This window comes from Plectrocnemia conspersa, unplaced genomic scaffold, assembly GCF_051122295.1.
Source record: "Plectrocnemia conspersa isolate PC_06_02 unplaced genomic scaffold, ASM5112229v1 ptg000007l, whole genome shotgun sequence".
Lineage (NCBI taxonomy): Eukaryota > Metazoa > Arthropoda > Insecta > Trichoptera > Polycentropodidae > Plectrocnemia > Plectrocnemia conspersa.
In genome coordinates, this window is record NW_028277171.1 from 2794648 (window position 1) to 2809703 (window position 15056).

General features: G+C 30.3%; 1 protein-coding gene across 8 annotated transcripts in view; it reads right to left on the minus strand.

Moving 5' to 3' along the window:
• Nucleotides 1–15056, minus strand: part of LOC148233677 (pseudouridylate synthase RPUSD2-like) — a 482025-nt gene that overhangs the window by 26436 nt on the left and 440533 nt on the right. For all 8 annotated transcript variants that reach the window (XM_088188775.1, XM_088188769.1, XM_088188768.1 and 5 more), the window contains exon 4: nt 5984–6071. In XM_088188775.1, coding sequence (XP_088044901.1) covers nt 5984–6071 — 88 coding nt within the window. The remainder of the gene's footprint in view (nt 1–5983; nt 6072–15056) is intronic.

Consider the following 15056-nt stretch of genomic DNA (forward strand, 5'->3'; position numbering starts at 1 on the left):
TATTAGGCATATTCACCCCGCATATGAACAAATTAGCATTTAAATTCCGAGTTTAACCTCGATTAACCATACTTTGCGCCTCTGCTGTGTTCGCGTTAAGTCGTGTTTTGTCCCCGACGATCAACGACAGGAAATACCGAGCTGATCCCTTCGCTCCCACGGCAACTAGCCAATAAAGGGCACACAATGGCACATGAGTAATGCACGCGTCCCATAAATGTCACACAAGACCCGGGAGAAAGGATAATACCGAGTCCTCGGGGCCGATAATTCTCTTACCTAACACCTTCGATTCACACGCCCAGTGCAGATGCGCATTTAACACTGTAGCTATTGAAGATTCGCCACGGGTGCTTTTTTGTTTCATTGTTGCACGCAGTGAGAGGAAAGATTTAACTAGAGGCTATTTCCTGAATTTTTTCGACGAGACGAAATCACTCGAGGCATTAAATTAAAAATTAAGGCATTAAAAAAATTTTTTTTTAGTATCGTATAGTACTATTAAGCACCCCCTATACGTTCTGTATGAAAAAAAAAGATATTTTTTTTCAAAATGGCGGCCAATGTAAAAATTTAAAGTTTCATAACTTTGCAAAATAAAATCCTACTAAAAAATGTTGTATGCAAAAAGTGTTAAGAAGCGCTTAATTAGCATTTAAAAAAAATTAAAATTATTTAAAAAAAAAAAAAACGAGTCTTATGGTAAATTGACCGGGCCCCATACGAGCTTTTATGCGACTTGGCATATAGTTAACGCTAGTATTTGGTTCCTTTTAAAGATATAGACTTGAATTTTTGATACAAAATATAGCTTTCAAAGATACCGTTTAAAAAAAATTAAAAAAAAAAAATTTTTTTTTCCAAAACACGGTTAGTGTTATGAGTCGATCGACCCACCATACATACGCTTATACTTGCAATATAGTTAAAGCAGTATAAGCTTATTTATACAGATTTAAAGTTGAATATTGGTGACAGGGTAGAATTCTTGAGCACCTTGTATATGTTAAGTCAGGGGTCGGCAGACTGTCAAGAGTATTTTTAAAAGTACCCGAATGTAAGGAATATGATGTCATAGTCAGACGGATAATTCGTGAAAAATGTCGGCATCTTCATTATAAATTTTACATTTAAAAAAATAACACAAAGATGAAAATTGTTAATACACCTTAATTCAATATTTCAAAAGAAAATATTTTGACCTTTGAATCCTTGTATTTTTTCGTGAAATTCGCAAGCATGTATAAACATTCAAAAATATACTACAGCATAAAATTAGAAATAAAGCATTAAGGTCCACTTTGATAGATAAAGATACTAAAAATTAAGTATAGCTGTAATTTAATTGTACTTTAATAAAAAAAAACATATGCGACCATAAAATGCCCAAAATTTCTGGCCCTAAATTCGCATTGATAGCTATTTTTGATATTAGATAGCATTCTGTACGCCAAATATAGCAAAGTTATATTTCTATTGTTATCACATCTTCCATACTTTAAGGCTATTTTAAGAATATTTTTACTGGTGATATTAATTTTAAAATTGAGTCACGTGAAAAACCTGTATTTGCCGTTGATTGAAAAATATTAAGAAACACAAAAATTTAGAAGTCCCCGCTGCAACCGTTCTACAAATTATTGTCATAGGAAAAGGGAAAAAATTAACCATGTGTTGCTAAAAAAAATTAACCATGTGTTGCTATAAAACGTACTTTTTCATGAAATGCCTGAAACACAAGAATTCTGAGAAGTATGTAATTTTATTTTTTATGCTTTTTGACAGAAATTTTAACCGATGATTTTGTATTTGTATTACTATATTAGATTTTGAGATTTAGTGCTGGTTGTTTATATATTGTAAAAGCATCAATGTTAACCTAAATTATATATACATATAATTTTCATAAAATAAATAATTGCAAAAAGTTATAATACGACTAGTAGAACTTCAAGTGGGTACCCATAAATACATAGTATACACTGACTGAAATTTTAGCAATGTCACGCACAACAATCATTTCGATACATTGTTTGTAGCGTTATGCAAAAATGTGTGTAATCAAAATAAACTACGCCCTTCGGAATGAACTAAAAATACCACTCGAACGATTAGAACCGAAAATTATACGGATTACCACAGATAAAGGGAATGATTTAGTGGGCGCTGATTATACAGTGCAAAACTTCGGTCGAACGGTGTGATACATTTTACGCTTTGCTTTCAAAAAAGGTCAAATTTTAAATCACATCTTACGCATTTAAACAGGGTTTTACGATTGAGAGACGATAAGGAGTTTTGCACGAAAGCACGATCCTGATCGAATATTGGCGAAACAAACCCGCGGGCAAAGGTGCAAATTAACATTACAGATCGGCGGATATCTTTGAAAAAATGCCGTCGACAATCTCCATTAAAAACACCCTCTGTGTAACATTTGTGATATTAATTATAGCCGCAAAAATAATACTGGTACGAATAAAAATTATGACTTTTTTAAAAAAAAAAAAAACAAGATCGGCCTAATGTACATTTATTTAATTTATTTTAGGAAAGTTGCCTCCAGACGAAGTATTTGACAGCTAATCAACATAAAATTAAATAAAAAAATATCTTCTTGTATTTTTTAATTGCATAATTTGCAACTCGGCGTTTCTTTAACGAGTTTATGATTAATTGACTTATAATTTACAATACACACTTTTAAAGTTTGTCTAAAATTACCAAAGCCCCATAATCGACTACCGTCAATCGATATTGTAAATAAACTGAAAGGTTTTAATATAAATTTTCACTCAAAGAAAATATTACACACAATGTGTAAAAAAACAAGCTCTCTTCAGAAATATTGGGAAAGTTATTACGCAATTTAAAAAAAACACGGAACATTTACGTCTTTTTCGGAACGTAAAAATAGCGAAAAAAATACTTACTTAAAAATTCGTGCCTCTGACACAACTTTGGGGCAATCTTTATTGGCGAAATTCAACAGACACTGCCAAATACGATCGATTCGGAAGACTTTGTGTTCAAATGTCAGAGTTCGAGAATTACTCTCAGGTTTGCGAAGCACTAAGGCTTCGTTTCGATATAGGAGTCGTTTTGATGACGATCGAAGCCAAACTTTTCCTCGAACATGAAGCGATTATTGGATAATGCTTTCGAAAATGGGATTGCAATCGGATCGACTTAGTATATTTAATATTCCATTAAGATATTGTATTGAACTATATTTATTCGTCGCATATTTTTTTAGCCTTTAAAAGTCCAAAGGCATGTATGTCACGTGAAAAAGTTTTACCATTACAGTCCTTAAGTTGAAATGAAATCTCTGATTCTAGACCAGAAATTTACGAGTTATCCCTCAAAAATAAATCTAAAAAAAATTATTCTAAAAATATTTCATTTAAGTGAAATTATATCGAAATACATTTTCACCGGTAGATATATATTTTTATCAGTGAAAATATATTATTTATCTGGCAGGTGCTAGTAAAATTAATTTACGTACTTATCATTATTTATTCACATGCGATGTATAAATGTTACAGTTAATGTGTATTTTGTAGTGAAATTATAATTTCACTAGTGAAGTACAAATATATTTTAACCAATAGATATATATTTCTGCTGACGAAAATAAAATTTAGCGAATATATGTTAGTGAAATTATATGCTGCTCTAAAATGTCTATGAAACTATTTGACAGTTGCGAAACGTCCATTTTATTTAAAAACAAATCTAACTTAATGAAAATCTAAAAGTCGAAAATATTTCTCTCAGGTTAAATAAGCAAAAGAAGAAGTACAGACATACGTCACATCTCTCATATTGCTCCATAGTTTGTATGCACTTCGATATTACATTATGTTTTAAAAATATGAAAGCTATCCTCACATATAATACTACAGACTGATATAAGAGTGTTGATTAAATTAAATTCAAACCGAATTTTGGTCAATAGGAGGGCGCAAAAATAAATATCAGTTCTCAGAAGTCAAAAATTCACGTCAAAAGCAATAAAACGCACGTCAAAAGCGACGGCAGCGGTACGATTTTATTGCTTTTGACTTCTGAGAAGAGAAAATTGTTTTTTTGCGCTCTCCTATTAGTCAAAATTTGGTTTATATGCTTCATTTAATTCTCACTTATTAAAAATCGTAATACTGTTAAAAACTACGATTTTTTAATAATTAAGAAAATAATAAAACTTACTTCATATTGCTACATGAAACGCCAACGGTCTATCGAAACAGACAAGAAGTAAAAAAAAACTTACTTTAAAATACCTAAATATTGTAAGTCATATTATTGTTATAAAAAGTTGTAATATGAATTAAAAAATATGAATGGCCAACTTTTGCCCCCCCCCCCTCCTATAAAAACCTAAAAGGTAAGCGTCGCAGTAGTAACAAATGTTCCTACTGCGACGACGAAGGCACGATTTTAATGCTTTTAACGTGAATTTTTGACTTCTGAGAAGGGATAATTGCTTTCTGAGAAGGGATAATCACCTACCACCTATTATAAGTAGTATTATTGTTATGAAAACTTTTAATATGAACTCTAGATAACCGAGCATTTCCACTGTAAAGGCATGATTTTATTGATTTTAACGCGGATTCTAAACAGAGATACTAAACCTTGAATTTAGATATAAAAATGCATGTTGTTTAGTGAAATATTATAAATATGAATGACATGGAAATAGTGAAAAAACGACCACTGAGTAACCAACTTTTGTCTCCCTCCCTAGTAAAATTGGAAACGACGTCCCTGCATTTGGCACTTTGAGCACGCGTGATTGTTGACAGCTGTTTGATTTACAATGCTGCCAACATAGGAAACTAGAATTGGATTGCTCTGTATATGAGCCAATTTAATTGCAATTTAATATGTTTAAAAACGTAATTCAAAATCATATCTTTATATGGAAGATTGCTTTGAGAAATATCATACGATGGACAAATATAATCAATAATCAAGTATATAAAAACATATATAAATATATTTAGTGTTTCATATATCAAAGAAATAAAAAAAACAACGTTTCGTGTGGATAAATAAAATTTTTTAAGGTAGTGAACCCAACATTTACAATAAATAAATAAAAGATAAGAAGCTTTATTTTTGTGATTAAATAAATTGGACCACAGTGGATTCAATAAGTAAAAAGTTTTTGTTGGTCTTTATTAATTTTATAGAGAGATGCAATTTACAGTAGATGTTAACTAAATCATTTTATATCTAATACACATATATCCATATCAAGGTGCATTTCATATCGGTCGCGATACTTTAACTTTTAAGCGAAATTCATGCTGAAAGTTCTTCTATCGGAAACCGTTCGCGAAAACTTTTCGCCCCGAGAGCGTTTTATTAAAGTATGACCTCATTATTATTTCCGAGTTGCTTTATGGCCGAATCAATAAGTTTATAGTATAGAAGTGATTTCGGCAAATTGCACGTTTACGGCCGTTCGATAAACACGGCAGCCTCAAAAACGCCTGAAAGCAATCGACACAGCTCCAAAATGTTCCCCATTATTATCCAATGCGAAATAATAATAACATAATCCCATTGTGTTTAGTGTTATTAGTGTCGTAAAAGTTATTTTTCAATAAACAATTTATGGCTTTCCGCGTTAACGCAATCGATGATGATGCTCAGTTAAAAAATGCTCATTTCCTTTCAAAAGTAATTTTTATATTATGTAACACCACTGTTAATTTTATAGTATAAAATTTGAATCAAAAGATCAGTGGTATAAGCCCTTATTTTAGAAGTAAGAAAATTGCAAGAATTAAAAAGTTGAAAAAATAAATAAAACATAATCGAGATTGCGTCCATTAGAGTCGAGTCGATCGCTCTCTGATTGAGCTTGTAACAATGGGATCACCAATTTCATGTTTATCACGATGTGTAGGTAATAAATACATTTACATATTATTCTATAGATAGATTCAGATTAGGTTAATATTACCATTTTCAATGTAGTAAGAAGTTTCGTTGTAGCGGTCGTCCGTGAACCCCGGCCTCTTCGCCTTCAGGGCTTTCGTCTCGAGTTTGGCCTGAAACAGACGTAAACTAACGTTAATTAAGGTAATAGTTAGACAAAATAGATAAATATATACATGATACTTTAATAGCAGAGTCTTAAATTTTACTAAAAAGTAGATAATTACTGTTTTTCCTATTAGAAATAACTCTAAAAATAAAACCTAATAGTACATAAAATACAAAATCCCTTAGGGACTGCGCTCGCTTGGATTTCGATTTGCTTCGATATTCCAAGGTCTAATATCGCACTTTGTCCTCATCTCGCGTATGGGTAACTTGACAGCTCTTCCCCATAGACAATCTATATTTTTTCAGAATACTTTTGTGTGTGTGTGTGTGCAGCCATGTCAACTGATGAGATAAACGATCAATCATTCCGTCGCATTCCTCTCAAGATGAATACATAAACGCTTCACCAGCAGACTGTCATTATTTCCGAGCTTTCGCAGCTCTTCTTAAGCCCTTCGTTATTATACGTATTATAGGCACTTTGACCTGACCGCAAAATCTCTTTGTTTGTTTTAGCACGCAGCTCGTGTAACTTTTGCCGTTAGTTTTAAGCCGTTTGAGATTTCAATTAACGGGGGCGAGGTCGAAAGCTTTATATCTATATTCATTATACCTTTTTATGGTTTTCTTCACCCTTAGTCTATTAATAAAGTCGTATATATGGTACGCTATTTCAATCAATCTTCATAAACTTAGATCATTTATTTCATTTAATCTTCATACACCTATTCAAAAAAATCGACCATTTACATTAAGCTTAAATAATAAATATAAAAGCTATAAATTATACTTTTTTTTTATATTCATAACTGTATATTTTTTTTATCTAATCCTAATAATAAAATAAAAAAACTATTGACATAAAACTTTCAGATATAAATGTAACATAAAATTTATTACAAATAAATATATCGATTTTATAAAGATTGAATTAAATGTATTGAAGTTAGGAAAAAAGTGGCCAAATATTGATATGACATTTAAATGCAATATGATACCTACTAGCTGTCGGTATCTCACTATCGTGAGATACGAGATAAAATTTGTGAAAAAAATGTTTTATAAAAAAAGTTTGAGGGTCAGCGAAACACCTGTAATGTCGATTTTGAACACATCTGGCAAACAAAAAGTCAAGGACGAACTGAATTTGGAGAAATATTGTGTCAAGTTATAACGTCATTCTTAAATCCGTATCAAAATATTTCGTTATACTGAGATCAGTCTTCGTTACAATGAAAACATTTTGTATGAAAGTTTTTGAGGGAGAAATTAAAGATTTATTATACTGCGAATTTCGTTATTTCGGTATCTGTTACAAAGAGATTTCACTGTATTAATTTTTAAAATGGGTTTGTAACTTTACTAAATATTATTAAAACAAAAAAATACCAAAATGTGTTCAACATAAAAAGTAATATTAAAACGTAACATTTTGTAATATTTAAAAGTAGGTTTACAGTTTAAATAAATATTAATAATAAATAGCATTGGTTACACATCCGCTCAAAAATATTACTGATATTTAAAAATATTTTGTTACACCTTACTGACTCTACAACACAATCGATCACCTATAGTTAATGCAATGTGAGCAATTAAAGGTCATTCATTGTATTTTAGGTGTTTGAGGACCCGTTTTAACACTGCATATAACACAATGTTAGCATACATTTAAATTTTAGTAATAAGAACGATTTTTATTTACACCATAAGTTACTTTATAATTAAAAAAAGTTGTTTACATGTTATATGTGTAAATATAAAAGCCAGTTTTTAATTACATTTACTAATTACAAAAAAACAAAAAACTGAAAAGATCAAGCATCTAATCTGTTACCTTAGACCAAAAGTGTGCTTTAAAAATATTAATAATTTTGAGACCTTTGTCTATTTTTATTAAAAAATATTTTGATTCATGTATTTTTTAAAGTAAATGTTTTTTCTGCGCAGCATTATATATTTTAATAATTAATAAGTGCAAAAAGTTTTCACTTTATTTAAAATAAATAATAAACTAAACATATATAAAATTTATAATAAATTAAATAATAAAATAAAAAATATTTTTAAGGTTGAAAAAAATATTTTGAATAAATGTTGAAATTTTATTCTGAAACTTTATAATTTAAAAAATATTTAAATTAGTGTTATACAATTTTGTGTAGTTTCCTTTCAAAGGCGGCAGTAAGAGGGATTTTTGCAACACTATGTATTTAGTAGTTGGTTGCTAATGAATTTTACTTATTTTGAAATTTTGCCCCTTTTTGTTGAAAATGTTTTTTCAAGCGAAATTTTAAATTTGCAGCGATTTGATCGACATTAACTTTCAATCCTCATACATACTAAGGATATATTACACGTTCACGGTTAAAACATATGAAGTGCATTAAATCGGAAGCAATGATAATGTTTACGTAATAAAAAAGGAAAAACTCACTTTTCGGCCTAGGAGCCCGGCGACGGGAATTCAAAATTTGAGAATTTTGAATTCCCGTCGCCACAAAAGATTTCATTATGAAGATTGCTTTATGATTGTTTATCTAGTTTAACCAATGTATTCTTCTTATCCTCAACACATTATATATATATATTTAATTTTCATAGTTATAACACACCTAGTTAATTTGCAATCCGATTATTTATATTCAGACAAATGACGAATTAATGAAAATTTTTGTCGCGTAACAAAATTTTATTATTATTAAATAATAATTATTTAAAACTGTTGTCACAGTACTGTCGGCCATCTTGTTTTATATTTGAATGCTTATTTTTGATTGGTCGAAACAACAAAACGCATTACCGGCAGCTCGAAAATCAATCAGAGCAAATTCAAATTTTATTTTTATTATAATAAAATAATTAAATATATTTCCTTTGTTTACGTGTATTATTACATACATTTTTATTATATTGAAGATATTTATGCTAATTTAAAAACAACGATTGTTTCAATCGAGATAAATAATGATGCAATAAATAATAATTATATTATTGTATATATTAATTGTGGTTATTATTAAAACGAAGTTGATACTTTGTTGGAGCTTACCTATTAGTCAATTTATAGCGTTTAAAGTTTAAAAGTATGGTTCGGCTTCATCTAGTGTCATAAAAGCAAAGTTGAAACACGTATGGGAAAGATGTAATAAAACGCCAAGAGTATCAAAGTTGATGATAGTGCCGCTCTGTAACATTATGGATAGGGGTCTGATCGCTGGCTTGCAAATTGTTGATATACTGTTTGACCCTAATTGAAAATTGATTCTGTGTCCTGTGCGATCGCATAGGAAATTCCCTTACCCGCATTAAACTTTATAAATTATGTATCTCCTAATGTTGGCCCTAGCTAGAGGGCATATTCAAAATGAGGCTCTAACGGCGCTCACTTGCATAATGCGACACGACCCTCTAAGATAAATGATTACCCCTGCAGTGTGGTGGTGCTAGTAGCCCAGGTGAACCGGACATGTACTACCATGGATAATAACGGCACTGCTGCAAAATAGGCTCTGCACTGCAGGTTGGCAATTATTAAAAACTGTGATGGATTGTAATGGTACTTTTAAAAATTGAAAATCATCAATATTGGAACGCTCTTCGATCATGAAATACACTAGTCGAGATCACAAAATTAAGTCAATATCCGATTTATTTTTAAGCTAAGTTTTATAAAAATATCAATAAACTATGGCAGTTATCGTGCTTCAAATTTTGTTATATTATACAAAAGAGAAAAAAATATTAAAAATAAGAATTTTTTTATTTAAATTTAATTTCTATTTTAACATGTTATTTTTATCAATTTAATCTTTTTTAATTTTTTTTTTAATATTTGAATAGCTGCCTTTTTGAAACATTATAGCGGATCAGACTATTTAGCCAATATTTTTACGAGGTCTATTCTTTGAAATATATTTTTTTTAGAATGTATAATTTTTGTTAAAAACGATTTTATTTTATAATTAAATATCCATAAATATAGCCATCCGTATGAAATAAATAATCAACTAAAACAATAAAATAATCTATATACATATAAATAATATTAGAAAAAAACTAATAATCACTTTTAAAATCAGTATAAGTATTTAGATTAATTAATTTATATCATTTTAAAGTAAAAATTCAACCAATGATAGTAATGGCTATAACAAAATAAATAAAATATATAAGAATAAAAATAACTATGTAAGTAGATTCTATTACTACATTATGCAAAATGATCTTTCTTTAATTAAAAATAATTATGAAGTTGCTACCAAAATTTTGGAACGTTTGAAAGGGTCTTATTCTTAAAACTTGTGTTAATTTACTGTGACCAAAATGATCATCCATCAACAAAGAAACAATACAATAGCGTAAAGGATAGACCACACAAAATACCTCGTTACGACTAGTATAAATAACATGCAAGTGTTCTTACTGTAAATATTCTTTGTCATCGAGAGAATATTTATTTGTCACGGATATAATTAATCACCAAATCTACAAAATTCCCGTTGCAGTAAACGAACTTGGACAATGCCTATCAAGCAAATGTCGCTTTCTAAAGGCGTATACATATGTCGCTGTTCTAAGAAACGATGATCGCTGCGTGATTGTGATTGGTAAGTAAGCTTTGCAGCTCTGGATACTAAAGCCTGGACTCTAATGAGGAGAGAGAAGTCACAAGCAGCCACTTGAAAAGACCAGCAGACGCCCGCGGACAACATACTGTAATAGGCGCTCACATCTCGAGAGGAACTCCTCCATACAAGCACCACCATAGCAGAGACGGAGCAACTTCCGAAATACACTAGAGCTTTGAGGACCTCACACGGACATTATCCATGCGCCAGCTTCTCCACCACCGCTCGGAGAGAACGTCTGTCGCAATTGTAATATAATCTAATAAAATTCGAAATATATTCAACTAAGCATCTTACTGGCTAAGAAGTCACACACCTTTAAGAAATGTAGGAATCAGAATAGATTATAATAATATCATATATAATACATCGAGTTTTTTTCGTGTCGTTTAACAGTATTATTTTAAGGTACATATATTATTTTCACAGAACTTTATTGTAAGCTACATATTCAACGAACAATTTTATGTTGAAATTCAAAATAATTGTAAATGGTATTTTTGAATACTTGTATGGTTAAACTTCTGTATAAAAATTATGTTGATAATTTTTTTGCTCTTCGTTATAAATAATTCTCAACTTTTAAGTATAACTTTTATTAAAACACATCCGAACAAAGAAGTTCGATTCGGCATTGTAAATTTATAACCAAGCTTATTTTTGTCTCGCATATACAACAACGCCGGAGTGCTTTCGTACTTTGCATACTTATCACACGTTCTAACTCTTTCTTTCGGGGTTTTAAAGCGTTTTCGATAAACCTTCGCGCAAAATATACGACGCGTTTTCAGCGATTTATCTACACCCACATACTACATATATCGCGAAAGCCTTTCTTCTCGTAGCCCATTTGATATTTGGTTGCGAGGCACCACCTTTATTATCTATGAAATTTCCACCTTACGTCACAATAGGAAATAACCGAATTGCCGCCGTAAACTTCATCGCTTTGAAGCGCGGTACGCGACAATTGGGCGACGGACAAATGGGCGATTCCGGTCAATTGGGCGACGGTCAATTGGGCGATGGTTATTTGGGCGACGGTCATATGGGCGACAGAAATTTAAAAAAACTTGCACGCTTTGCTTTATTTTGAATATAAATAAAATATACATTAAAACGAAAATGTATATTAAATGAAAAACAATTTTATTTTCAAATTATTAACTCATATTATAATTATATGCAATACCATGTAAATATTCTATGATATTTTTTCTATTGTACCTCAAAACTTTTATAAAAATTCTTTGGTCTATTCTTTTCATAAAGATATCCATTCCAAAAATATTTTTCCTTGTCTTTTTGACTTAATATGTCTGAATTATCCATTTATAAAGAATATAAACTGTGGTAACTCAAATTAGTCGCTCTCAACAATAATCTATAAAAAACAATTATCTATAAATAACACATATAATATAACCCACATGTGAATATAAAGCTACATACTTATTTTCTTGCTGTACTGAATTTTTTTACCAAAAACACAATGACACTGTGACAAAGTGTTTTAAAACCACGACAAAAATAATTTTCAAAGACGCAACGAAACTTTTTTCGAATGTTTTCAGTCAAAATTCAAAAGTATACTGAGCGCTAGTTATGGGTTTTTATATTTATATATAACTACCCTATCTAATTTTAAATAGATAACTGTAAAATATGCGAATTTTGTGAAATCCCAAAGTTTATTCTCACATTAATTTCCAAGGCTCAAAACATAAAAAAAATCGCGGAAAGGGCAAAATCCACGATAAACATTTATCAGCGCTAGTTCTAGCTTATTATATTTATATATAACCACTCTATCCAGTTTAAAATAGATAACGGTAAAATATGCGATTTTTGGAAATTCCAAAAGATTGTTCTCACAGTAATTTATAAGTCTCAAAACATAAAAAAATCTCGTAAAGGGTAAAATCCACGATAAACACTTATCAGCGCTAGTTCTGTGTTATTATATTTTTATATACCTATCCTATCTAATTTAAAATAGATAACTGTAAAATATGCGATTTTTGGAAATTCCAAAAGCTTGTTCTCACAGTAGTTTCCAAGGCTCAAAACATAAAAAAAATTCGCGTAAGGGCCCACTAAGAACATTTATCAGGTAGGTATTTATAATAAAATTACCGACTTAAGCCGTGTGCTTTAAGTGTTTTATGATATCGTGTAACTCTCTTATATTCTTGAATGAAAAAAATCAAACTGTTTAAGTGATATTTTATGATTAAATAAGCACAAATGATAAGTAAATATATACATACTATATCTTATGTAGGTATATTATATTTTGTTTAGACCGAATAATGTTTTCATTTTTTAATTCTATTATAAAAAATATTACTTATATTTTCGTATGTACGTATATGTATATATATATATTTTAATATGTATTAAATTATGTAAATTATTTAATTAATTATAGGATCATGATTTGCTACACATTTATTTGTAATGCATTATTATTGTATCGCCCAAAAGACCGTCGCCCAAAAGGCCATCGCCCATTTGTCCGTCGCCCATTTTGAATCGCCCATTTGACCGTCGCCCAATCGCCGTCGCCCAATTGACCGTGTCCCTTTGAAGCGTTAGCTTGCATATTCGAAACATTCCCCGACACTGAAAATTGTAACCATATTATGTATAATAAATACTGCAAGGCATGCAACTGGTTTAAATGATTCCAAATAGCGAGCATTTATGATACCGTAAAATAAATAATGTCCGCTTTGCTGCACTGTTTATCCTTTGATGGCGCTGCTTCCGCCACGTGCGATGTATGGGTCATCATTTTAAGATATGAGGGGTATATAATCAAAACCGCAAACCCCCTTATATTATATATAAAGTTTAAAGTATATTGAAAATTTATTTTTCATATATATACAATATAAGTACATCTTTTTTGAAAAAAGATATTCTATAGGTTAAATTAAAGACTAAAAAATCTGGTAATTTTACTTGAAAGTTGCATCGCTTATACTGAATATTGATCTACCACGCAAACTAATAAAGCGAAAAATTCTAAATTAAAAGCAAGTCTAATCTGAATATTACAAAACATTTTAATAAAAAAATTAAGTATATTTAAATTGCTCTGCAAACCACCACAATTCTCCCAAGGACCATTAATGGTACGCGGACCACCGGTTGGCGACCACTGATCATGTTAGAAAGGAATTTCGCACTTCAGTATTTATGCTCGAAACGGAGAGAAAATAGTAGTAGGAGTAGTAGTAAAAAATATTAAACATAGAAAAAATAACAGGTGATTATTAGCATATTTCTAATAAGATAAAAAAATAATGTATAATTAAAAAAATTAAAATCGCTGACAACCAAATTTTATGGCGTAACTTTGTAAAAGCCCCCCAATTTTTTTTAAATCTGCCGATTCCCACAATAGCGGTGACTTCGTATCTGATCAATGTAGTTCTTAGATTAACAAAGCTGACTAACAACTTTTTGCCATTCAAATACTTTAAAAGAAAGCATTCATATTTTCAAACATCTGGCACGGAGGCACATTTTCTTATGCAGTTTATAAAAATTCTCGAATAATTAGCAAATTTCTTGTGAATATGAATTCCCGATTTGGCATTTTTTTCAAAAAATTCTCAATAGGAAACACTAGATATAACCTGTCAGTTGATGATGGACAATATATATTGTCTTTTAAACTTACAAATTTGCTTACACAATATATTAAAAAAATGTCTTTATACTTGCTTATTATAGACATTTTCTATTAAAAGTAAGTCGATTGCATTTTTTGGCAACTAGATCAGAGAAACATGCTGAAGGGTACGGTGTTCTAAGTTATTAAACAAGGTATACAATGCCCCCGAGCTCCGCAAGCTAGAACACAAAAATCAGTTACCACCTCTGTGCGATGAAGCACATTGATACCAATTTTATAATCAAATTTAAGTGGTGTTTTTGCTTTAGAATATCTTATGCTATAACATTTTTTTGAGCTTAAACTCGATGAGACATATTTAAAAAATACTTTGTGATCATCGGCGAAAAGGAACGTGCCTCGTATTTTGCATCACAAACCTTATTCCAATAAAAATATTGAACATAAGAAAGCTAAAATTTTGATTTTCATTAAAAACAATTTGCAAAGACCCTTCGTAGATCTTTCGCTTACATCCCTTATTATACATTCAATACGAATATATGGTTATGTTCCATTTTCACAAGCATTTGCATATTTCTTTTTATAACCCATTGAATATAAAAATATATGAAATAATAAAATATCTCATTCAACAATTTCACGATACACCGAGCTCCGTATCGCTGCTTCATGCGCGGAATTATTGCGATTAACCCTTTACGCCTCCA